Source organism: Thermobia domestica, chromosome 8 (genome assembly GCF_964235325.1).
Source record: "Thermobia domestica chromosome 8, izTheDome1.hap1.1, whole genome shotgun sequence".
Classification (NCBI taxonomy): Eukaryota; Metazoa; Arthropoda; class Insecta; order Zygentoma; family Lepismatidae; genus Thermobia; species Thermobia domestica.
This window is the reverse complement of record NC_137461.1, coordinates 246936559-246962465: the sequence shown is the minus strand read 5'-3', so window position 1 is coordinate 246962465 and position 25907 is coordinate 246936559. Positions and strand designations below refer to the sequence as shown.

Genomic DNA, 25907 nt, shown 5'->3' with positions numbered 1-25907 from the left:
AAGCCTAATGCACAATATTACGATTTCTCTCTCTCGAACTGTACGCCCTATAGTGTAGAAAAATATAGGGATACGTGAATAATTACATATGTTAAATATGCTCCTGATTAAATATGCTCCTGCCGGAAAACAAAGACCGTGACCACGTACAAAGAAAACAGGTGCTGTAATTATTCGGCTAAGCAGGAAGTGATTCACAATTATATTCTCTATGGTTATTGAATCTGTTGATGAATCTTTCGCGCGTTCCTGTGGTGCAAAGAATAATTTGTTCGTTGCGGTGAAACAGCGTTGTTGAATACGTACGGAGATTTGAATTACAACTTCTCAGGTCGCGAAGCTGAAATTAGATCACATATTTAAATCAATATATTCATTTGACAAAACGGAAAGGGTCAATTATTCAAGAGGAGATCGTCCGAAACAAGGTGAACAATTAAAATATGCACAATACCAAGACTACTACTGTTATTACTGCACTGAGAAAAATCCGTTCTCCGAATAGCGGCAGACAGCGATTGAGCGGTATATTATAAAAATATACGGAATCATCTTGCTTACTATAGAAATCAGTATGGAACATACGTTATCCGTATACTACATACGCATTGCCTTTAGTTGTTACATCATACCTTTGCAGGATGTCTGACATCTAACAGTTTTCCGTATATCACATGCATATAGTTATGTTACATTCCTCAGCAATTGTTATATACATCCATTTGTATGCGAGATCCTGACTGCCTATAGGTATATTGTTTCATATGGAAAGAACGTACAGATGGAACACTTATACGGAAAGCATTACAAAACATGCGTTTTCAGTTGTACGTCTGCTGTACGTTAAGTCAAAAAACTAGAGGAATTACGCATGCAACCTAACTTTTTAAGTACGTCATATACAATTTTTGTACTACTACTACTACTACTACTACTACTACTACTACTACTAATAATAATAATAATAATAATAATAATAATAATAATAATAAATAAGTAATTTGTTACCATGGTCATTAGTGCACAGTTTCTATTCTGATATCAGATTTTACAAATCAGTCCTAAACGACAAGCTATCCAATCCCATAGCCCTTTAAAAAAGATGGAAAAATTTCTTCTTCACCTCCTTTACCCGCAAAGGGTTCAAATTCATCGAAAAGATGAAACGAAATTTCTTTACTTTAACGTCCCATGACTATGCTCTTTATGCTAGAGGAGACAGATGATTAATGAAAGTGAAAAAGAGGTAAAATTAATTTTTGGCCACTAACAGGGATTTCAACCCAGAATCACGTACAACAAAGGCACATGCGCTAATCAATATACCAACGGAGAGGACATTCACAGTTCTCGAGTGGAATTATTCCTTGGATAAAACTCGAGAAAATATTTTTTTCGTCAATCGATAAACATAATTTAAAACAAACACAAGCATCGCGAGCCTAAACTTGATTTAAACTTACAATTACAAGACATTGTGCAAGTATCTAAGTTATCAACCCTTAATTAATCTTTTAATCATTGACATCTCATTGCTATGTTTTACAGGTTTCTCCTGTTTTATAATGAAATCAAATAAAACGTAATCATTTTTTATACAATTTGCTCAATACATGGTAGAAACTCACTTGTTTGCTATGGTGTTCTTAAATTGTTAATTTACATGCATATGCCATTATCCACAATACATCTGCATTACTGCTTGAATAATCATTCCTGCATTTAATAACAACTATTTTACTTACGGCGTTCTTTATTAAGCAAAACAGATTAGGCTACTTATAACATGTAAATTGCAACTTTTGGAAATCGTTGGATACTCTGCAGAGTGACGTTCTCCGCTCCCCTGTCCCTACGCGCATATGTAGAAACTGATGTAAACACAACACCAGCGCCCTTCGCGAAAAAAAACGCACTAGTATCCTGGTTAGGTAATACCATTTCTAAGAATTTCATTGACTTTCCATTTTCTTATGCTCTTTCTTCAGTAATAATACTGTATTTGTCAAATTTCATTCCATGTAAGAATTGCGTTATTTTTTCTCTGTTTCGTTCATTCTACTGTTCTTTCTTAGTTGTTACTTTCTTCAATTTATCCTATCATAGCTTCGACCGTTGTTAGTTGATTCAAGGTGGCCGTCGGCAGTAATACCAAAACTAAGGAAGTATGTGTCTCAAGATAGGCCCTAATCAGGATATTGTTCACAAGGAGCTTTTTTTTTTAATGTATAGTTATTAAATTAGTTGTGAAAAATTATGTGAAAACAAAGTGGTGTTGTATGCTATTTAATAAAATTTAGTATAATAATATTCATATCCTTCTATTCTTCAAACTGTTTTATTTTTTGATTATTTTATTCTAATTTCGTCTTTTCCTTTAAATGACATACATTTCTTTTCCCTGGCGCGGGATCTGTATTTTAATTTTAAACGATAGGTTCATTTTTTCTAAAACATACAGCCACCGGATTTCATATCCCTCTCGCGCATTTCCTTCTTGATAATTTAGGTATTATCTTACCTTTCAGTTATTTCTGGTCTCTCCCAATTCCCACTGAATGTTTTAATTCTTCATACCTGAAAGTGTCATTATACATTACCCAAACGAAAAATGTAAGTGCTTATTCACGTGCTGTTCATACCCCTCCCGAAACAAAATTCTAAACACGTACAGAAGTAACTGATTGAGAAGTTCAAGGGTATGTGCCAAACTGAAACACAACATTAATTCCACGTGCTTCCAGGCCAGAGACGGCAAGTAAATGGGTTGGCAAGGCCGACTAAAAGAGCAGCAGATGTATAGTTTTTATCAGGCTTATATTTACGAGATAGATATAAAAGATATGTTTTCGTTATTATAGACATGCTATTAGTTATTATAATTCAATTTGCACAAATTAAATAAATCTAAATTTAAAGCATAAACACCTGAATCGTTGAATTCGGAAACTAGTCATCTCCTTCGAAACTAATTTTACAGTAGAATAAAAAGAACAAATATGTCAATATGCATCTGATATATAGGGCTCTTTTCATTTTTTGACAGTAGAATATGACTGTTTATACAATATCCTTTCGCTTTGATGTGATAATAACCCGTTTTATTTCATTAAAAAAAACAAAAAATTAAAATTGAAGATAACTTGTTTTCATGCAAAACAGGAAAATATACTTTACATTATGTTAAACAAATAAAAGTATTAGTGATTCTTCATTTACAGCTTGAAATAACCAGATTACATGAATATGGCCATGTCTGTCACTGTAATAGTATTAACATTTAACGGAAATCTAAACTAAGTCTATAAGGTCAGACATTCTTTTGGATCATGGTTATAACAGGTAGCAAACTAAGACTGCTAGTGTTAGAAATCTTCTTCTGGATCATGCCAATCTGTGGTGGATCACAAACAAAATTTTTCAAAGAAAGGAAAACCTTACGTGAATTTGAGCATTTTCTTAATGTCTGCAATTTTCGTCTGGTTTATGAATACTTCTTAAGAATATGCTTCCTTTACTGATAGTGAAACCACTTTGATTGCCATTTTTTTCTTTTTTAAACAGAGCAAATTTGAATGTGCATGAACCACCAAACTTCAGCAGGAGTCGGACTTTTGTAACTGAAACTTCTGTAATTAGGCACTTGAAATTGCGGTTTCTCGTTTCTTGTTTGTTCATAGGAGTTTGTTGATAATATATTTTGTTATAATACTCCGGCCACCAGCTTTTTTGAAACCAAGTATCACATTTGTCTTACCTCCTTTACAGTGAGCTTCTGTGATGTGGTTGATGATTCTACTTGTGTAACATACTTTTGCTGAGGAATGTATGTACGGACTTTCCTTTGGATTTGTCTATTCAGAACCTCAAAATCACCGTCACCAGGATTGATTGAATGCCCACGTAGTGGAAAAAGTGGTGAATGATATCAAACCGACCTATCAAAAACATTAAAAAATCTCACCACTATGTGATTTCGATTCTGTTGAATGTGCTGTCATCTGGTGGCATATTTCAAAGTTTAGTTCAAGAATAAGTCACTTCCAGGATATGGTATGTTTTCAAACTATTTGAAAATTTCAATGTACAATATTTTCTATAACCAGTAGGGGGAGATGCCTTATTTTCAGCTTAAATGTTTGTCCACATCAGCTGAGTTGGAAAGTGCACTAATCTCAATTTGGTAAAAATGTGGAGATGACTGGTTTTTGAACTCACTGAGTCAATTAAATTCATAACGATTACATTAAAGACTAAAGGAAAAGTTTCACATCAACTACAAATTATCTATTGCTACCTATTTTAGAACCAATAAAATGAACTTACACCTGTCTGAAAGTAGTACCATCAGCCCCACTCATACATTTTTGGAGGTAAAATATGAACATTACACTCATTTTGAAACAACTAGCACAAAATGTATAATTAATCTTTCTTGAAAAAACAATAATAACGTATTCAATAGTTCAGTAATAGATATTGTTCGAGCAAAGTGTAAAAGAGTCAATGCTGTTAATTGTAGCGAGGTCGAAAATGTTCTGGGTGTCATTCCCGAAGCCTTATAAGCATTTTAACCCTCGGATACCTATGATATTTTCTAATACCGGATTCCCATCACGGACACAGGTGGACCACAATACAAAGTTTTGCAATTAGAAACATCCTTATTTGTGGCATCGATGATGTTGATATGTTACTTTATGATGGGTTGTGCCTTGGTACAAATGCACCCAAGTGTAATTTAAGTTAAATACGTAAGCAGATTATCTTACAACATAATTGTTATTGATGAAATAAGCTTCCTTACAATCCAGCCCACAACGTAAAGGACGCTAGTCAACATCGGGTGTCAGTGACATAAAATATACAGTAAAACATATGCATGGGGTACATTTGTTCAACCTTTGAATATCCGAAGGTTAAAGAATATGCTTTGGGAAATGTACCCGACGTACATTTCGTCATATCAGTTCAATTCATGTAACCTAAAAGTGAAATATGGCGTGATTTGGAAAGACAATCAGAACAAATTTTAACTTCATACTTTCGAATATTATTAATTCAAAATCGTTACAAACAGCATGAAATTTTGATCAATTTTAAAATGGTAACGCGAGGAAATTTCTTCCAATAATCTTACGACATGTTGTTTTTTCTACCTCTATAATTAGAATCTCACTTCCATATTGGTTTAAGTTCCTGAATGAGAACGACTTTTATCAGAAAATCTCTTTCGTTTTCACTACAGAATCGATTTTTCAAGAAATTCCAGTTAAATCAATTTCCACGTCTATCAATTATGCTACCGTTAGCAACGGTGAAGAGAGCTGCTATTATTTCACTCAATATATATTTGTCTATGTGTGTGTTAAACAATAAAGTTCATAAAATATATATCTGATTTTGATATATCTTACCTTGTGCTTGTCTTAGGAGATGTACAAAATATACCTAAATCTGTTGTTTAGTCTTTAAATGCGTCGAATCTAAGAGTGGAAGTCCAAATCCAGTTTGGAATCTTCTGCATTTAAAAAATAGATGAAAACGTTTTCGGTGATAACTTTCTTAAACATTAATCGATATTGATGTAACATTGAATATAGTTTTGTTTACATTTATTCACATGAATTCATAATCCGCTATTACTATTCCACTGTAGGATTAAGATCTTCCAAATGTTATTCAATCATGCGTCATTTTTTATATGCATCTGCGTCCATTTCAGTTGTTCTACGGAATATCCAACCTTCCAGAGGGAGAAATGCATCCAACTGTTCATTCCCGACTTTAATAAGACATCCATTTCCAAAAGTGATAATATATTTTGCTGAGCCTTCCATATAGATAGACACTTTGGAATGTCGTCAACCCAGCTTATGTTTACTATTAATTGCTGAACTAACATCACTTAGACTTGTGCTAGATCACGTACTTCAATTTTCGCCGCGCCGTATTTTTATCTGTACTAACACAGATAGGTTATTACAAGCATATGCATGTTCTGGTCGGATTACATAATGAGAGAACACGATTTAGTAGTCGTTGTCTGATCGGTACCGAAATATGTCAGAATTCTCAGGAACCGGACATCGACGGATCAGCTAAAAATACTGTTTCGTAGTTTTTGCACTGAGGCATTCACCCTATGGTCCAATCTCAGTAGCTATTTCGTCCAACCGACACGCTCTCACTGGCAAGATGAGAAGAGAATAACAAAAATGAACTCAAGTCAGTGAAACTATTTTTGAACAATTATTACCATACCTCAAAGTATTAAGTTAAACTTTTAGTCATGTTTTGTATGTTTTGTAATTTTTAGCTTTCTTATAATGTTTTTGTTGATATTATGTCATTGTTCTTATATTTGATTGTTACATTTTGTTTGAAGCCTTCTTTTATTACTACTTTAGTCCTTTTCTGTGAGTCAAACCAATATTTTCACCGTTAAATAAATCAGTTGTGTTCCTCTCTGTGTAGTATTCTGAAATGGAAGTAGCCAAATATCAGATATATTTAAGACAGAGATGTTGATCTTCACTTTAAAACAAACAAATCAACATGAACGGAAAATCGTATGTAATTCTTGGGCAGAGCGCCTTGCCCATCCGCCATACAGTCTGGACCTCGCACCCATTGAATTCCATCTGTTTCCGGCTTTGAAGAAGACTGTCGGTGTCAGGAATTTTGGAAGCTATGCTGAAGCCATAGAAGCTGCTCGACGCTTCTTCCGTATGCAGAGCCCCGATTTTTTTCCTTGAAGGGTTTTCAAAGCTTATAGACCGATATGACGAATGTCTCAATGTATGAATACTTATGTGAAAAAAATGTATGTCTGATTTTTAGTGTCACATGACATATTTAGTTCCGCATCCAAACCTTTGTCACCAGTCGCCTGGGGAAACTTATTTTCGGACTCCCCTCGGACTCCCTGAACATCTCCGTAGCTTTCTCCGATTAGACCAGCTGCACATTGACCAGAGGACACAAACAGTAGAGTTAAAGTTCAATGCTGTGAGTAATGCAACAAAGCCCCTAACGAATATTCATTCGACCACGTGCTAAAAAGACTTCTCCAATATTGTAATTGAGATACATAATCGATGCATTCAGGCTTCTCTCTCTGTGTTATTTCCTGCCTTCCATTGCCTTATTTGAATGACCTTGCATTGCAATTGGCCATAGGGCAAGATTGGTTGGCGTTCTTGTGCTATTAAATATCGTAGCTTCGTTCTTCCCATTGTTACTACATGCTGTGGAATCACGAACAACAGTGAGTTTACGTACCAGGCGATCATAATCTATGCATACCCACCTCACTTGAAAGAAGACTTCCACTGGGAATCGTTTCCCGGACTCCCACGAAGTATGCGCAATTCCTGGAGTTGTGTTCGTGGCTGAGAAGGTGGATAGAGACATTGATATGAAAGGATAACTTATACTCAATATCAGAAAAAGGAGGGTTATTCTAGTGATGTATAACTAATGTGAACATTAAAGTTAATAATAAACTTTCAATTAAAAATTCACACAGGAATCCAAAGAAATATCTCGTTACTCTACCTGAAAACAATTACTTATCCTGTGACAAAAGGTTGAGCGACTCTGTAAAATAATGACCACTTAAACATTATTCTAAAATGCGTCGCTTTAACTACTATATTGTTCCAAAAGCACCGGACCTTATTGTCATAAACTGCATTTCTTTAAAGCAATGTTATTTGAGTATACACCGACAAAGTGTCCGAGGTGATTCCTGACACGAAGACAAGAAAAAAGCATAGACCAACCTGGATGGACAAATGCTTCCTTTCGGAGATATAGGCTGCCGAAAACTTTTCAAAATGAACTTTAAAAGTCCATAGCTCCTAAACTATGGGACGTACCGTAGTCGGGTCAAGTCTTCACTTAGGAACTAATATGTGCCAAATATCGCTGTTTCAGAATCATGAGGTACTTCCACAAGAATTATTAGAGAGAGAGTTTGGCTACGGGCATATAATTTGAACTAGTCACCAACTAACTCCATAAAAAATGTTGCGAAAGTACCGCATTCTGAAACATGGATATCTGGATAGGACATATATTAGTTACTAAGTGAAGTTCTGACTATATCCCATAGTTTTTGAGCTACGGGTATTTAAAGTTCATTTTCTAATATTTTCGGCAGCCTGTAACTCTGAAAGGAAGCATTTGTGCACCTATGTTGGTCTATATTTTTTGTTTTATCTTGGTGGCTGGAAACACCTACCATATTATCGGAAGTGATATGAAACACTCTGTATAATTGTATTACCCAACTTTTTTTTTAAGTCGAAGATACTATAATATCGATTAGAGAAAAACACGTTAACTTACCTCGCAGCACTTATTCTGGTCTTTTCCAAGCCAATAACTTTAGAATTTAGAAATTTAAAGAGAACATGTATAGGGCCACTATTATCACCAACTGCTATTTCTGGGATTTCCAATGGATCAATCGACAAAATTCCAAGTGAGGGAATTCCTGAATAATAAAGGGCGGTAGTTACAAGAAATATCAATAATTATAATTGCATACATAACGCCTAATTGTAGTAATGCGCGATTGAGTTATGGATACAACAGGTCCTCTTTTACCACAATATAGTGCATAACGTAGCATATAAGAACACTTTATTTTCTAAATGCTGGTCTAGTGGTTAGTATGCGTGCGTTTGGTGCATGATTGCGTGCGTTCGATTCTTCCTGAAAGAGTATTTGACATTCTACAGTGGTCGAGATTCCACTACATGTCGTTAGCCACGTTCAATGACAAAAGTTGAAAATAAACATAAATTAATCAGAATACATTATTTCAGTCACACAAATTTATATTGGTAACTACACAATTTGACAAATCATAGTGGTGATTTTATTTTGAAACCGAATGGATTATTTTACAGTAACTAAAATTCAGATATAATAGAATGCTAATGTAGTATGCAATCCATCCTTCTAATACTTTCAAATACATATTAAAATATATTTTGTGGATATAACAAGATATAAATATTAGAAGTACTATACATTCTGTCTTTACTAAATACAACGCTCTGTGACGTCACTATTTCGTCCTCTCATTCTCATCAATCCACAAAAAGAGACAAAGTAGCAGAGAAGTAATCTGATATTGAAAGAACCTATTGCAACAGACACATATGAACATTCAAGACATAGTTGGTTATTTTTCAGATTCACTACTTCTCAGTATATGGTTATTTGTGCATTGGAATACTTGTATTGTTTTATTTAACTGCTTCGTGCTCTATCCATCATTTGATCCATCCGCTATCTCTGTAATTATCGGATGTAAAAGCGTTAACTTCGTCCAACGTTAGACGGTTTGGACATCACTCCCCTTCTTTAACTAAAAAGGAAAATATTTGACCTTCAATTCCTCCGTTTTCAAATAAGTGGAAATGACTTACTATGATTACTGTGTTTTATATAATTTGATCATAAGTGAAGTACATACTCCAATAATCCTCTATGACACATGTGATACATATTGAGAATGTAGTAAACTTATTTATACTATTATATATTAAAAACGGAAATGGCTGATTCACAATTGCCAATACCATACTATGGTACACAGAAACTTGAAATTTGGAGTCAAGCGATAAGACTGCTAGGAGATTCACTTTTCTGGCACGAATTGTCACAAATCTCTAAGTTGGGGAAAAGGGATTCGGAATATAAACTCTCGATTTAAAATAATAGGATATGTACTTTGGTGTTCTCAAGTTACACTCCTAAGAGGTTAATTAGAAACATTTCTTTAATACTTAAATTCCGCTTTCGTTATTCAGAAAGTGCCAAATGTGAGATTAGCCTAAATTAATAGTGTTACATTTGGTATATAACTATTAATATAAATGAAGTAACTACATGTTTCAGTCTTTTTAATAGTTCTGCTCCCAATAAGGGGCCGTTTCGGAAACATTTCTAAGAAAGTCCAATTTTTCTTTTAGACTTCTAAAGTGTCTATGCTATGCATAAGTGCCGAAAATCTTCTACAATGTAAACGTCCGTCTGTCCAATTGTTTTACTGTCGACATTGGCCAGACCAGAATTTTTCTCAGAGGGAAGAAAGTAAGGTCATTTCAATATCGATTACCCTTATTTATTAAGTTATTAATTTAGATCATTTCAAATTAGATTATAATTGTATATATGTAATATATGTACAAACAAGAACAATCAGAATTCTTTTAAAGGAAGTAATGTTTTTATGATAATAAATAAGGCAATATCTTAAATTCATAATGCTGTTGTCCAAGCTGAAAGATAAATACAGGATAATTCCAGAAGAAATAAGTACAAGTTTCTTTTCCAATAAGGACAGCTACAGTTGGTCGATTTGTGGTAGCGGAGGTGGTAAGAGTCTTAGGGAAGCAACTTGAGCTACATCAGTTACATTCTGCAGACTTTTCTTGGATTTAACCTATGTTTCCTTCACGTCACAACTTCACGATGGATCAAATTATGTGTTTGGCTCTGAAACTTTAATTCCGAGACCATGAACATGATTAAGGATCCTTATGGGAATGAAAGAAGTCACATTAAATTGTTTTAACCTGGAAAAAGACGCTTTGGAAGAGCAGAGAGGAGGTTGGTGACGCAGAACACCCTGACTTCCGTCAATGACAGAGTGCAACTAAACTATGCAGAGTAATTTCAATCCAAATCGACCCCTGAGTGTCAGACTGCTAACAGAAGAGTTCTACACTCCGAGAACAACAGTGCGTCGTAATCTTACAGAAGATTTAGCAATGAGAAATGTATGTGCCAAGATGATTTCCAAGGTGCTGTAAGAAAAACTGAAGGTTGCTGATGTGACAAAATCACGTGAATCGTTGCAAGGTGAGTGACTTGCATTTTTTGATAACAAGGTTACCGGCGATGAGATGTGGGTCTTCGAGTACGACTCCAACTCGAAAAGACAAAGTGCAATGTAAGAAACGAAAAGTTATACGCGCCCGAAGAAAAGAGTGAGTGAGCAAGTCCCTGATCAAGTCAATGCTCATCGTCGTTTTAGACTAAGAAAGTCGATATTAACAAATGATTTGTGTCGCAGCATTAAGTTTTAGATGGAATTCCTTGAAAACCTGCTGAAAGGAGTAGAACTAGACAGACATGAGATCTTTGCAAACTGAAGGCTGGATAACGACAAAGCGCCGCCCAACACAGCCTTCGTCGTGACCGAGTACCTGACTAAGCAGAAGGTGGTAACACCGCTCAGCTACCATACAGTCTCTATTATGCAGTTCAGCTTTCATTTCGTTCTCAAGAATGAAAAGCAGCTTAAAGGCTACCATATTGTAATGATGGATAACATCAAAAATACTGTGTCGTGATTCCCGTTGACGTCCTAAAGGAAGCATACACAGACTTACAGATGCACTTCCAGCGATGAGTTGATGCACAAGGGAGTTATGTATTTTGGAAGATTTTAATAACTTGTTTTGATCTCTAAAATATTTATTTCACCGGATTTGTTTTATTATATTTAGAGACAAACTTTCTAAGTAAATAATAACACAAATCTAATTTTTACTTAATTGTGTTCCTCCATTATTTTGAATGCTAGTTCTAGGAGACAAGACTGCAAAGCGAATTTGTTCATACACTTATTTACAAAAATCAATATTCTATGTTTTCTTGTTAATGGCGGAAACTTAGGAATATTTAGGAATATGGCGAATACTAAAGGGGTTATTCTGTAATGGTCATTGACGCAAATTGTTACGGAGTGAGCTCTATGGAGCATTATATCGTTTATTCCTAATAGTGGATTGAAGCCGAGATTTTACGACGAAGAGTGCTGTACGATCATTTTATAGTGCATATCATAACATAATCATTGCAGAATTGAATGCGGCATTGAACTTGGGGCAAAAAATTGTCAAGTAAATCAACGTACTTTGTCTTTGTTATTTCCAACACCTTTGTTCAAATAAGTTAAGTAATTACTGAAAGAATGCGTTTTCAGAATGAAGTTTCATAACAGAAAATGTGTTCATATTTCATGTAAAAAAGCGGTTTAGCAATTATTCATGTACAAAATCTCAATGGAGTATTGATACTTGGACATCTTAATTGTTAATTCATATCTACTGTATAGTTAGATCTCTATATTTGTTTGAACATTCTTCACTGTACACTCGGTTCGATATTTCCTTCATTTCAAACGTTTAAAAATAGTTTTTATTTGGTGAGCATCTCAATCGATTCCCTTTTGTGATCTTTAAATATGGCCACCAATCATGAGGTCCTCTTGAACAGAAAGAAACAACTTTTACTCTAAACACTGAAGAACGTTAGTAACAGGTTTCAATATGAAGAATATTTCGATAAAACTTGTCTTGTAATGGTGGAAGAAATTCAAGTATTGAATCTTTGGAAACTATATTGTTATAGAACATATGTATGTTGTTGTGCATTGTTACCCTTAATCAGAAAGCTTCAATAATTGAATCAAAGGTTTCAGTTAGTGCTCTCAACGGGTCGGGTCGGGTTGAAGTCTGACCCGACCCGAATTGACTGACCCGACCCGACCCGACTGCCCCGAATCGTGATACGATCTGATTGACCTGACCCGATAACCCGACCCGAGCTGACCCGGTTAACCCGACCCGACAACCCGACCCGAGCTGACCCGATTGACCCGACCCGACAACCCGACCCGAGCTGACCCGATTGACCCGACCCGACAACCCGACCCGAGCTTACCCAACTGACCCGACCTGAGTAGCCTAACCCGACCCGAACTGACCCGACTTACCCGACCCGACAACCCGACCCGAGTTGACCCGACCCGTTTGAGAGCACTATGGTCACTAGACTGGGTGAACGCCAAAATGCACTCACATTGGGAAACTAGTTTTAAAAGCATAATTTTAGAAAATAAAGCATAAAGCATAATTTAAAATATATAGCACAATTCTTGGAAAATTCTCTTTAACTGAAAGTTTAACATACTGTGTTAATATTTTTTAAAGCCAATATTTACAATGCAAAATCATTGAGAACATAACAATGCAACAATGAAAAGCTTATTTTCATTTCTGTAAACTTTTCGGTGTAATCCTTTGATGTGGAGAAAAGAAAAAAGTAAAAGAAGATTTTTTCTCGCCAACAATGAATAGTATTCAAGAACTCCATACTATATTGTTACAGTGACGACGCCAGCTTTAAGTTCTTAGGGGGGCAAAGGAGGGGCAGATACATTTTCGGGGGGCAGCTATTTGCCATACCAAAAATGACATATTTATTACGTTTGACTTATTTTACATTACATTGTGTATTTCGATGCTGTTTTATGTTAGATCTATATGATTATAAATTAAACTTATTTCAAATAAAATTTGTAACTAACAAATAAGTAACGTCTGCACATGAAATATTTTTCAATGAAACTTTTGAAGCCTGAACATAAATTGAATTACTTTCGCGTATGCTACAAGTAATACATTCGCCTATATGCTACGTATCTCTCTCTCCCTCTCTCTCTCTCTCTCTCTCTCTCTCTCTCTCTCTATATATATATATATATATATATATATATATATATAGAGAGAGAGAGAGAGAGAGAGAGAGAGAGAGAGAAAGAGCCAGAGAGAGAGAGAGAGAATTTACGATGAGCTGCTGAAAATGTCGTAGTCGAATCCAGAAGGAGTGTAGGTACTAGGTAGAAAAATGAAACCGTAGTTTAGAAAAACATATCTAGGTATGTACAAATACAAATTTTCATATTAATAATGAAATTCTTATTGTTTCTCAGGCCTCTGAAGTGATTATGTGTGCCCAAACAGATAATATCACGAACATCCAGATCCTTACTGTTATAACATTTTTGTTCCACCAAGGAAAGTCACCGAAGTAAATTAATTAGGAAATCAGTGAAACACCACGGGACTCTCCTCCGTTGTATATAGTGGTGAAGAAGTAAGTGGCTTATTATAAACGTAGCAATTTCTCAACAAATTATGCTTTCCATCCAGGATGATTAAAAGCAATGACTCTTCCTGGAATCATGGATGCAATTTGTGACATTCTTGAAAATTGCAGCATTTCAGCCAGTGGTAGATATAGCCCGGGGCCAAAGGGCCTAGGCCAACCCAGTTTTTGTGTGACAAAAATCATTTAAGCTATTTATATTTATTATAGTCTGAGGTCTGCACCCCGCTTTCTCAGTTTTTACCTTCTCAGCAAAACTTGTGTCAGAGATTCTGGGCATTTCTTTGGAACTCGTCGGTAGCATAATTCAGAATGGCTTGGGTATGCGCAAGTTCGCGGCATATTGGGTTCCCAAACTTTATGACAGGAGAATAAAAGGGTAACGGCATTAAGAGAAGTATTCTTCCAATTTGACCGTAATGCTGATCAATTTCGCTGACGAATAGTAACCATAGATGAAATATGGTTGTACCACTATGATCCTGAATCGGAACAACAGTCAATGGAGTAGTAGCACTCATTTCTCCATCGCCCCAAGAAGTTCAAGACACAGAAGTAGGTTGAGAAACTGTTTGGAACATTCTTCTGGTATAAGTATGGAGTGGTAGACTACCTCCTCAATGGTCAGATATTTAATCCAGAATCTCTACATTACTTACAAAACTGAAAGAAAAATTCAAAGTTCAACGCTGCGGAAAATGAAAAGAAAGGAATTCTGTTCCTTCACGAGAATACACCTGTTCATCAAACCCCTGCGAACATAACTGACACTGCATAATCTAGGATTTCAATGTCTAGATCATCATTCTTATTCCGCAGATTTAGCTCCGTCTAACTATTACGTGTACTTATTTCCCAAACTTAAATAACACTTGAAAGACGCCATTTTAGATCTGATAGGGGTAGTGCTACGAGCAGTGGTGCGAGGAAATCTAGATTTTTTTAACTTTTCTGCAAAAGCTGGAGCACTGTACCAAGTAGTATATTGACTCTCGGGGGAAGAGAAGAAGAAGTAAAACTTCACCAATCCACGTGCACTCCTTCTGGGTTGGGCTACGAATTTTTCAGCAGTTCCTAGTCAATATGGTAGACGTCACGTCAGTACTTTGAAACAAAATAAGTAAAGGAGCACTAGTATAAACCAATTACTAACTAAAGATCAGCACTCTGACAATACATTTTATTGGGAATCAATTTCATTCCATAATTTTATTATTATCATTTGCAGGAAGGGAAAACACAACTCTTTTTATCTCCTTCAAAAAATTAAGCCTGGTAGTTGCAAACTAAGTTGTTATAAGCACATCCTCTAAATATTGGAAGCCAAGAGTAATGTTTCAGAAAAAAGAAGTTTTAAATAAAACAAAATATGAAACTGAAAACTTCAAACCTGGACAAATACAAACAAGTTACGTAACTGGTTTTACCTTTCTTTTGTTTCCAATCGAAGTTGATCGAATGAGAAGAAAACAAGTCGACCAAATCTACTATTGTTCGCTAGGCACAATTATTAAAAATCATAAGAAAGAAGTATAACTAAAATTTACCTCAAAAGGGGCTAAATTAGAAAACAGAAATATGCGTGCATACCCAGACGCTCAAAGAAGAAAGCTTGAGGATTAATCTGCCACATAGTAAATTCATGGAAAGTAGACTACAATTTGTCAATGAGATTGGTTATGATACTGATATATAATACTACATGAAGAATGTTTAACGATTGTACGAGTCTGGGGAGACAGACTAGGTGGCAGTCAGGGGGGCAGAAGTAGCTACTAGGGGGGCGCTCGCCCCCTTGCCCCCCCTCTGGCATCATCACTGTATTGTTAGGTTTACTGTTTGAACTTAAGCACTTTCTGTACTTTTTGGTGGCATCTTTTACTTTCCCTTTCTGTATATATGTACCTGTAAGGCGCACACAAATTATAGAAAAAAATTATTCGAGCAAAGCACGTCTCTTTACAATGAATTAAGTATAAAGTTCATTAAATATGAGAGAAACTAGTTGCAAAAAAAAAATATCAATAAATAGATCAAGATATTTAGAATATTTAATGTATAATAAATATACATTATACACGATTAATGTAAAATAATCATTGAAATTAACAATAAAGCATAATTTTAAAAAAAGCATAATTAAACAAAAATAAAGCATAATGTGGGTTGCTCTAACAATTAAGTTGTATGAAGACGAGAAGAAAACCAAAGCTGATTCCTTAACGAATTTCGTTAATCTTCCTTGTGTCTACAAAAACGCATTTCTAGAAACCTACAAGCTAGGTATCATCTCTGTGATTATATCAGTTTCTAGTGCTACATGTGAAAGGTCATTCTCTTCTTTGAAAAGATTAAAGACTTGTATACGCAAGTCAATGACTCATGATAGGTTGAAAAACTTAGTGTTACTTTATATTGAAAAGAAAATTTCTAAATCGTTAGTTTTTTAACAAGTTGTGGATATGTTTGCTGCTGCCCACACGAATAGAAAGATCCTCTTCAAGTAGAGGCATGAACCTATAAGTTATTTTCTTTACCTGTAAAAGTGTATTTGCTTCCACTTAAGTCAACCAGCTGCACATATTTTAAACACTATAATTACATAACTATTTACTTATATTAGAAATCAATTGCATTAATGAATCCTAGTTGTTTCAGGTACTAAATTCTTATATTTTCACTGTTTTCCAAAGAGTAAAATCATGAACAATAAAGATGGAAATACACACACACTCACCTTGAGTACACACACACACACACACACACACACACACACATATATATATATATATATATATATATATATATATATATTGGAGATGTCTCCCTCAAACTCCTCTTGGGCCCTTCATTGGCCTCCCCTGAAAAAACTCTAGCTACGCTACTGGACACCATGCACCAGAGATGAATTCTCTACCACTGAGCCACCGCGGCCCTGCTTGGGCTTGGTCGTCCATATCGAATATGTCTTTTGGCGTTGCTTAAACAACTTCTAGTTTTGTTCTAAATCCAGACTCCATATTGGCGTAGATATTAATATTACAGTCGATTGGTAAAATCAATCTTCCACATTTAAAAATTAAAGTACACACAAGTAGAAAAATAAGCATTTATCATAAAAACACTAACTGCAAGTGTTCAATATAGATTTATAGTTTCTATAAAATCAATTGAAAATTGCTATTTCTAATTAGGCAACTAGTGAAAGACAGCAGCTTTCGACTCCAGCCGAGTTTAAACTCAACCTAAACTCAGTTGACCAAAGTGAACTGACCCGACCCGACAACCCGACCCCAGTGACCCGACCCGATAACCCAACCCGAGTTGACCCGATTGACCCGACCCGAATAACCCGACCCGAAAACCCGATCCGATTAGCCTGACCCGACAACCCGACCCGAGATGACCCGACTGACCCGACCCGATAACCCGACCCGTTTGAGAGCACTAGTTTCAGTTAATAACCAACTGACCTATACTTTGCTGTACACCTAGTTTAGTTTTATATCAACGTTATTCAAAATTAAGTTTGTCGAAAGACAAGAAAATATTTTTCGCGATACCAACACAGTTCCTATTTATTGATCGTTATTATGATAATTTATCATTATTTATGATTACTGTAATGTAAGGACAGAGCTTTTGAACACTGTTCTCTAAAATAAGATTTTACACTAAATAACTCTTACTACGAGGGGCACATTGAAAGTCGTGAGCATTATGTTTTCACAACCGCAATCTTTAGTTCAAGCAAAACCAAGTAAATCATCTCAATCTACAGATCTTTCCTTCTTTCCAGACGCTGGAGCTGTTTGCTGCTACCACGTGAACACAGGCAGGATTTCCAAAATGGCAGGCAGTGATGTTTCGTTTCGAAAGCGTGCTGTGATTGAATTCCTTGTTAATCAGGATCAATTCACTGCAGACTGCAGCGTGTCTATGGAGAAGTGGGAATGTTATCAGGTGGGTGAAACATTTTAAGAATACAAATACGAGTATCAAAAATGAGCATCGCAGTGGGGCCCTCGAACTGTCTCCACGGAACGCTGGCGGTTGATGAGCTGATTAGGGGAGATAGGCGTATCACTGTGAATGAAATCGCTCCGAAACTTGGTGTTGGACATAGTGTGGTTCAAGAAATGATTCACAACTTAGGTTATGGGAAGGTTTGTGCCTGTTGGGTCCCACATTTATTAAGCGAGAACCACAAACGTCAGAGACTAACCATTGCCCAAACCCTTCTTCAAAGATTTTGACATAAATGTAGTGATTTTTCGACGAGTATTGTGATTGGAGATGAAAGCTGGTTCCATCATTATGAACCTCTAACTGAACGACAAAGTATGGACTGAAACTACTTGAATTCGCCACCGAAGAAGAAATAGAAAACTGCAATCGTTAGACAAAGTTATTGGGAGCGTCTTGTGGGATGCACGGGTAAGTGAGTGAATGATTTTGAGTTTAACGTTTTCTTGAGCAGCGAGGTTATATGAGACGTGGGCTTACTGATTAACGTGGAATTCGAACCAAATGAGCTACCGTCGGGAATAGAACCCGGGTTTCTCACGTCTAGATGCACGGGGTTGCATTCTGGTTGATTTTCTTGAGCCTGGATAAAGCATAAATTCTGGCTGCTACATCCAAACACTTTTGAAGCACCATCGTGCCTTGCGTGATAAATGTCCTGGAAAGAAGACCATCCTTCAACAGGATAATGTGCGTTCGCATACTGCACGTGTCAGTATGAAGAAGATCAGGAAATTTGGATGGGAAATACTTCTACGTCCTCTCTACAGCCCCCACGCGATATCCTTCGACTACCATCTTTTCGGTTTTGTCAAGGAACAGATGCGAGGCTATCGCTACGAGACGCTGGAAGATATTCGGCAAGCAGTGCATCAGTGTCTACGGATAGTGGAACGGAATTTTATCGCAAGGGTATTTTCAAACTTGCAGAACATTGGGGAAAATGTGTGCAAGGAAACGGAGACTATGTGGAAAAGTGAGAGAAAGGCCTGTAGATTGAGACTATATATTTGGTTTCCCTTAGAAATAAAGATCACGGATGTGGAGAAATGTTGTTTACGACTTTTAGTATGCCTTCGTATCAATAACTAAATAGTCGTCATATGTCTGATCAACTATTTGTTCATAACATGTTAGAAATGACAAAACTGTGGTTGTTATACCCATAGCGTCTAAGGTACTAAGTGGAATAAATCCAGTAAATTCTTCCCTAATACAAGCAGTACTACTACAATTAAAGGCAAAACAGAGTCTTAACGACAGCTGCACTTTTTCACTTACATCACCGAATTTATCAACTTAAACTCAGAAAATGGTCATTTCATTCAAAGATGATTATATTATGTTAAAATTATAATGATAAAGCACCAGATCCCTTTACAGTCTAAACCTTTATACTGCTTTCCTCTTCGTCACACATACGTAAAACATAAATAGCGCTGAGCGGTTGAATATTACAGAAATAATAACGTTAGCGAAGGTCCGTTAATTAACATTTGTAATTAATTCTAAAAGGTCTAATAACAGTTAAAATCTCAATGGACATTACCGGTAGAATCTAGAGAAGGTTACTTGTCTGCCCCATTCTTGCTTTCTGTCGATAGGTATAAGAACAAAACCATGAGGTAAATCAACACGCATTTTTCTTAAAATCGGTTGAGTTTCATAAGAATAGCTTTCATCTACTTTGCTAACTCTCTAAACCAGAAGTTGTAGAATTAACTCTTTAGGGCAGGCCTGTCCATGAATTGGCTCCCGGAGCCGAAGCGTGAGCGAGCACGAGCGAGACAAGAACAGGTGAGCACTAGCTTCGCCCCTTCCACTGCATCCGATAAGTGTTGCCAACCACACATGATGGCAAAAAACCTACGGCCAAGCCTGGTCAGAAATTTGCACGATGTTGAAGCATTGAGCAGACGCAAGCGTGAAATGTGCAAGTGTGCTCTCCCCCTCCCCATTTCAAAAGCAGTGACGCGAAAACACTGCAGGAAATAAAATTGGTACGTTTTTTGGTCGAGGAAGACGCATGATAGAGGTTACAGTTAGCGTTGAAGTAACTAACAAATGAACAAGAAAGAAAGAAAGAAAGAAAGAAACTATTATTAAACATGTCAGCTTACAGACGTAAAAACGACTGCAAAAATCGGAAACGAATTGTATCAAACCTCTTTAGCTTGCTTACACAATTCGTGACGTTGTATTACATTAGCACTCGGTCTGTAACTTGTCATTCGCTTCACGTTTGCTAAGTTGTAAACGCCTTTTGTTGCTAGATTGATAGCAGAACGACGGGAGGTTGAAAATAATAATAATAATAATAATAATAATAATAATAATAATAATAATAATAATAATAATAATAATAATAATAATAATAATAATAATAATAATGGTATTATTATTATCATTATTATTAGTAGTAGTATTAGTATTATTCGGACCAAAGAGGGATGAAAATGGGGATTGGAGGAAATTCATAACGAGGAATTGCATAGTTTATACCGCTCACCTAACATTGTTAGGGTCATGAAGTGTAGAAGGCTCAGGTGGGCAGGCCATGTAGCCAGAATGGAAGAAACTAGAAACGCTTTCATAATTTTAACTGAAAACCCAATTGGAAGAAGACCACTAGGAAGACCTAGGCGTAGATGGGAAGACAATATTAAGATGGCTCTTGCAGAAATAAGAGTATAGAGTACAAACTGGATCCAGTTGGCTAAGGACAGAAGTTTGTGGAAATATTTTGTAAACGCGGCATTGAACCTTCGGGTTCCATAGGCCATAGAGTTAGTTAGTTAGTTAGTTATTATTATTATCTAAAAGAAATGTTCAAATGTTGTTAAGAGAGAATTACACAGAAGAACTGAGTTCCGACCAAACACTAATTTGCCGGAAGGAAATTCCAGTGCAGTCCAGCCCACTTTAAGCGTTATCCGTGTAACCCACGTTTCATGTTCAAGACATTGGGAATAATTGTTCGTATCATTCAGTTGGAACGTTTCTTTCCGAGTGTACGCTGTTACAGTAGGCCTACAACATTGTGACTTTCAAAATCATTTAGTAACTATCGAAGAAAGACAAGCGTGTAGCTTCAGTCGTTGATATGATTTAACATTCTTTTTCACTTTTAACAAGCCACCGGCAAGCAACCAGCCAAAGACAATATATTTTTCGCTATTAAAAAGACACTCCTTGTTAAAAAAAACACTAATGGTAGTCACTAATGGTCACTCTTAAAAATGGAAAATCTCTTTGGCTCTCTTAATATTTTGTTTGATTCTTTGCGATCAAAGTAACTTTAAAAGTGGAGTAAGAAATACTATTCTTCCTATTGATAGTGTAATAGTGGCTTCTAATGTCTACAACCAACCCCTTGCTAAGCCTATTCGTACACACATACATGCATAAGCTAATTTTCTGGAGATAATACTTAGATAATTACAAACAAGTGCTACAGTATTTTTTTTCCTATCAACTGATTATCTCTTTTCCTAAAAAGCGAAACAACATAATATAACAAACCCACACTCGGATTAAGAACTTGATAATATATATATATTGAAAACTGGTTTCCCATTGGGCAAACTAGCAAATTTTTATAAATGTAAGCGATGGTTTGGTTCCACCACATCCTTCTTTAACAAAAGAAAAGAAAAATGAAGAAAAGGAACGTACATAGTTTATCATTTGATTGCTGTTACAAGTTTGTGTTGTCTATAGTTAACGGTTACCACATTGTAAAAAACACTATACACTAAATGGCAATCAGTTACCATACATACTTTTTTTTTATTTGGTAAGCTAGTGATTACCGCCAAGGTTGACAACACTTCCGCTCCTCTAAGGACGAAACCCGAAGATTCACGAAGCACGAACAACGATATTTGCACGTAGAATGCTCGTGAGCGCTCACGAGGAGAGTTTCCACTATCTGCTCGCCGTGGCCAGGGCTGCTTTAGGGTTTTCGTACTGGTAAATGAGTCATAAATGGCGATAATGATTCGATTAATTGCCCCATGAATTTATCCCATACTCACCTTGTTTCATCTACTACCAAAAATACAAAAATGTACAACCACTTCCGGTCTCAACAGTTCATTCATAGAGCAAAATCGGGACGAGATAACAAGGAACGGTGGTTTTCTTTCGAATCTTCTGTATAGTTCTCTGCATCTCCTTTAACTCTCTAGTGAACCGGAAGTTGTTGAAATCAACCATTTATGGCTTTAACTTTGATCAACATAGATCAAAAACAATAGTAGATACTAAAAGCATTTTCTTGATATGGGATTACTACCGTAAGAATATGCTTCACCTCCTATTTTATTCTTCAAGTGCAACATTAAGTTGTAGTACTTTACTACCATTCACAGTTTAAATATTAATCTCCAAGTAGCAAAGACGCTAAAGTATAGCAAGACATGGCTTTCTAATATGATTTTACATCTCAAAAATGTATTCCAACTCCGACATTATCTCTTTATTACAATTCGATGTAATATATTTAGTATTTCTCGTTTTAGTATTAAGTTTCCATAATTTATAAGTATTCCGTAGTTTAGGAATACGACTAAAACTCATTTATCTTTTTCCCATAAAATGCCAAATAGAAGGTTTTGAATTCAAAGGGGCCGCGGTGGCTCAGTGGTAGAGAATTCTCCTCTGGTGCTTTGGGTCCCGGGTTCGATCCCAGACTCCGCTAAGTGAACTGTGTGGTGGACAAACACCATGTGCGTGGGTTTCCTTGGGGTTCACAGGTTTCCTCCCACTTTCTTCATTCCACCATTTCATTCATTTATCATCACCGTCTCCTTTAGCCTAACCGGCATAATCGTGGGACGTAAAACTCAAATATTTCATTTTCTTTTTTTGGGGGGGGGAATTCAAATGTTGATACATCAAAGATTGAAGGGAAGGTGAAGGGAGTTGCATTACTCTGAGCGTAGATTGTGCTCTTCTTCCCACATATCCCAGTGCTCTTCCATGTATATAGGGTGTATGATTTGTAATGTTCAGCAGTGAAAACGGAGAAGCTAAAAAATGGAGAAATGCGAAGCTTTGCAAAAATAAGGATGTGGGCATCTTTGCACATATTAAACAAGGAACAAATAATGGTAAAATGACAAACGCCGTCAAATATAATTGATATTTCAAATAAGATTTGTTCAATCTCCAACGTGTACACTAGCATATATTAGTTTTTATGTTATTAGTTCTTATGTTCTGTTTCTTAACATAAGAATAATATTTCTGAAACGTAAATCTTCAGCGACGCATATACAGAAACAGAAAGGTTAGCAAAATATCCACACTTCCTCACAGAAAAGCTCCTAGGTCTAGCAAGTTCACTAAAAAACAAATCCCTGTTTGTTTTTTGGATGATATAGGAACTCCAATTTATAAGGCTTTTTTCAGAACTAGTACTGTCAGAAGCTACACGATGTTCGAGACTATCCTATGTTTCCCTATATTTAAAGCCCTGGTGTGTGTTTATTCGCAGCGCACTTCGTGAATTGTCCACTAACGTTTGTTAGACAGGGTGATTAATAGTAGATGCGGCGTGAAATCTAGTTGTCCTTATCCTTTTATCTCTCTTTCCACTTTGTATGTCAAATATAAAGAAAGGAAAATCTTGCTTAACTATTTAAAACGAAAAGTCATAATATTAAATTTGGTGATCCTTAACCATAACGGATTCCGAGATACAGAAAGTTTTATAGAATAAAATTACACCTTTTATTTCTCACCCCCCAAAAGTCGAATTCCGTAAACTTGTCTTTTATTGGTACGATAGGTCAAATTTCCTGCATAATCTCCAAATTTCAAGTTTCCAGGTTAAATAGTTCTGCTTCGACATTTGTCAGTCAGGTCTTCTATTTTTTTTATATAGAAAGAGTATTTGCTTTGTGTCTCAGAGGACGAAGAAAAAACAACAGCAAGCCAATCAAATAATGAAGTGTTCAATTCTTGTATTAAATCTTTTTGGGAAAAGCAAAAAAAAAAAAAAAAAGTTCGGCCATGCTACACTTTTATTAACTAAATTTTTGTGCTCTTCAAAATTGAATTCAAGAAATGAGATATTTATAGAACTAAGGAGCTTGTGATATACTGACAATACAATAGATTATGTTAATCACTAATGATGAATAGTTTGTATCAAACCAAACAACATATGAACTTTTTCCTAGCTGATTTGCTACAAATGATAAGATACAGAACACAATTTATGATATTTTTCAGTTGTATTCAATCATAGAAATTAAGCTCTTGATACTAATGTACATGATTGGGATACTAACCACCTGGGCAATTTCGAATGAATTCTTCAGCTGATTTCTTGACACATGTGTTGATATCTGGATCATCGTATTTGCATAACTTAGTGCATTTTGCTGAAATGAAAAAATTATCCATTTTAAAATAATTGAAAGTAAATGTTTGTACTGTAGATTTTAAATCTTCTGGAACGTGATTAACATTCTTTTAAAATTCTTGAATCAACGATTGATAAAAAAAAGTGTCCTCACTTAATCTGTTTTATATAGTGTGCACATTTTTCTTCATTTTTTCTCAATAGACATCGTACTATCATTTACATAATAAGTAAATGAAAACAAACATATAAATATATTTCTGTGATTAAGTCCTATTTGCTGCAAATATGGTGTCCTTAGTTCGATTATTTTCTTCATATCCAGTCGATCATTTTCTTTATGTATAGCAAAAAAAAAAAAAAAAAAAAGATTGAAGAAATGCGGAAGCATTTCCCCAAATTTCTCCTATTTATATATCCGTAACATGTATGTAACATAATTTCGTTAGTGAAAATATGGGTTATGTGCGCGTCTTTGGCATGGAAGACCTGCTTTCGATAACGATTGGAAGATTCTCTTGTTAAGATTCAACGCTAATATGTAGATCACGGAAACGGGGCCTTAATCCTAATCCAATGCAATAAACTCTGGCATTTTTGAATAAAGAAACGGGTAATAGAATAGAATTTTCCAATTTCACAGTGAAATTCTGGAACATGATAAAACACCTAAGGTTTAATTAAGATTTCTGTGGAGGGGGCCTACCAAATTTTATTCCATCAAGTTCAACGAATACTCATCCTTTGATTGGCTATTCTTTGTATAAAAATGTAAACCTGAATATTACAAACTACACTGAGTAAAAAATTGTAGGTGGCGTACTTGAAAAGGTAAGTTACATGCGTAATTCCTGTAGTTTTTGGACTTAACGTACAGCAGACGTAGCCTATAACTGAAAACGCATGTTTTATAATACTTTCTATATAAGTGTTCCATCTGTAAGTGCTTTCCGTATGAAACAATATAGGCGGTCAGGATCTCACATATAAATAGACGTATATAACATATAGCTGAGGAATGTAACGTAAGTATATGCATGTGATATACGGAAAACTGTTAGATGTCAGACACCCTGCAATGGCATGATGTAATATCTAAGGGCAGTGCGTATACCCCTTATGAATAACGTATACCGGTACTCTATACTGATTTCTGTAGTAAGCAAGAGGATTCCGTATATTTGTACAATACACCGCTGTCCGGAGAACGGATGTTTCTCAGTGTATGTCTCCCTTACTAGCTTCTGGAGTGGAGGTTTCGGTAAAGCTGAAATACATATTCCTTCTCAACTTACAGTTTATAGGAACACAGAAAAGAAACGTTATCAGCTTAAGCGAAAACTTTCGTATTGAATAATTTCTGAGTGAATATTAGAATTTAGAAAATAACAGAAACGTCCCCTATTATGAATGAATTTTTTATAACGCTGAAACACATTTTTCTTATTTTTAGATAGACGTTTGTATGCCGAGTTTCACCTTCTAACATCAGGGATTATTAATATATACAATTTCGAATAACTTATCT

The 25907-nt window shown here is 35.7% G+C and overlaps 1 protein-coding gene across 1 annotated transcript in view; it reads right to left on the bottom strand.

Moving 5' to 3' along the window:
- Window positions 1–25657, bottom strand: part of LOC145692534 (protein takeout-like) — a 41014-nt gene extending 15357 nt beyond the window's left edge. Inside the window, exons 1-3 of the mRNA XM_081767841.1 lie at window positions 25618–25657; window positions 24306–24398; window positions 8356–8503 (exon numbers count right to left, since the gene is read on the bottom strand). Coding sequence (XP_081623967.1) covers window positions 8356–8503; window positions 24306–24398; window positions 25618–25657 — 281 coding nt within the window. The remainder of the gene's footprint in view (window positions 1–8355; window positions 8504–24305; window positions 24399–25617) is intronic.
- Window positions 25658–25907: the final 250 nt, after the last annotated feature.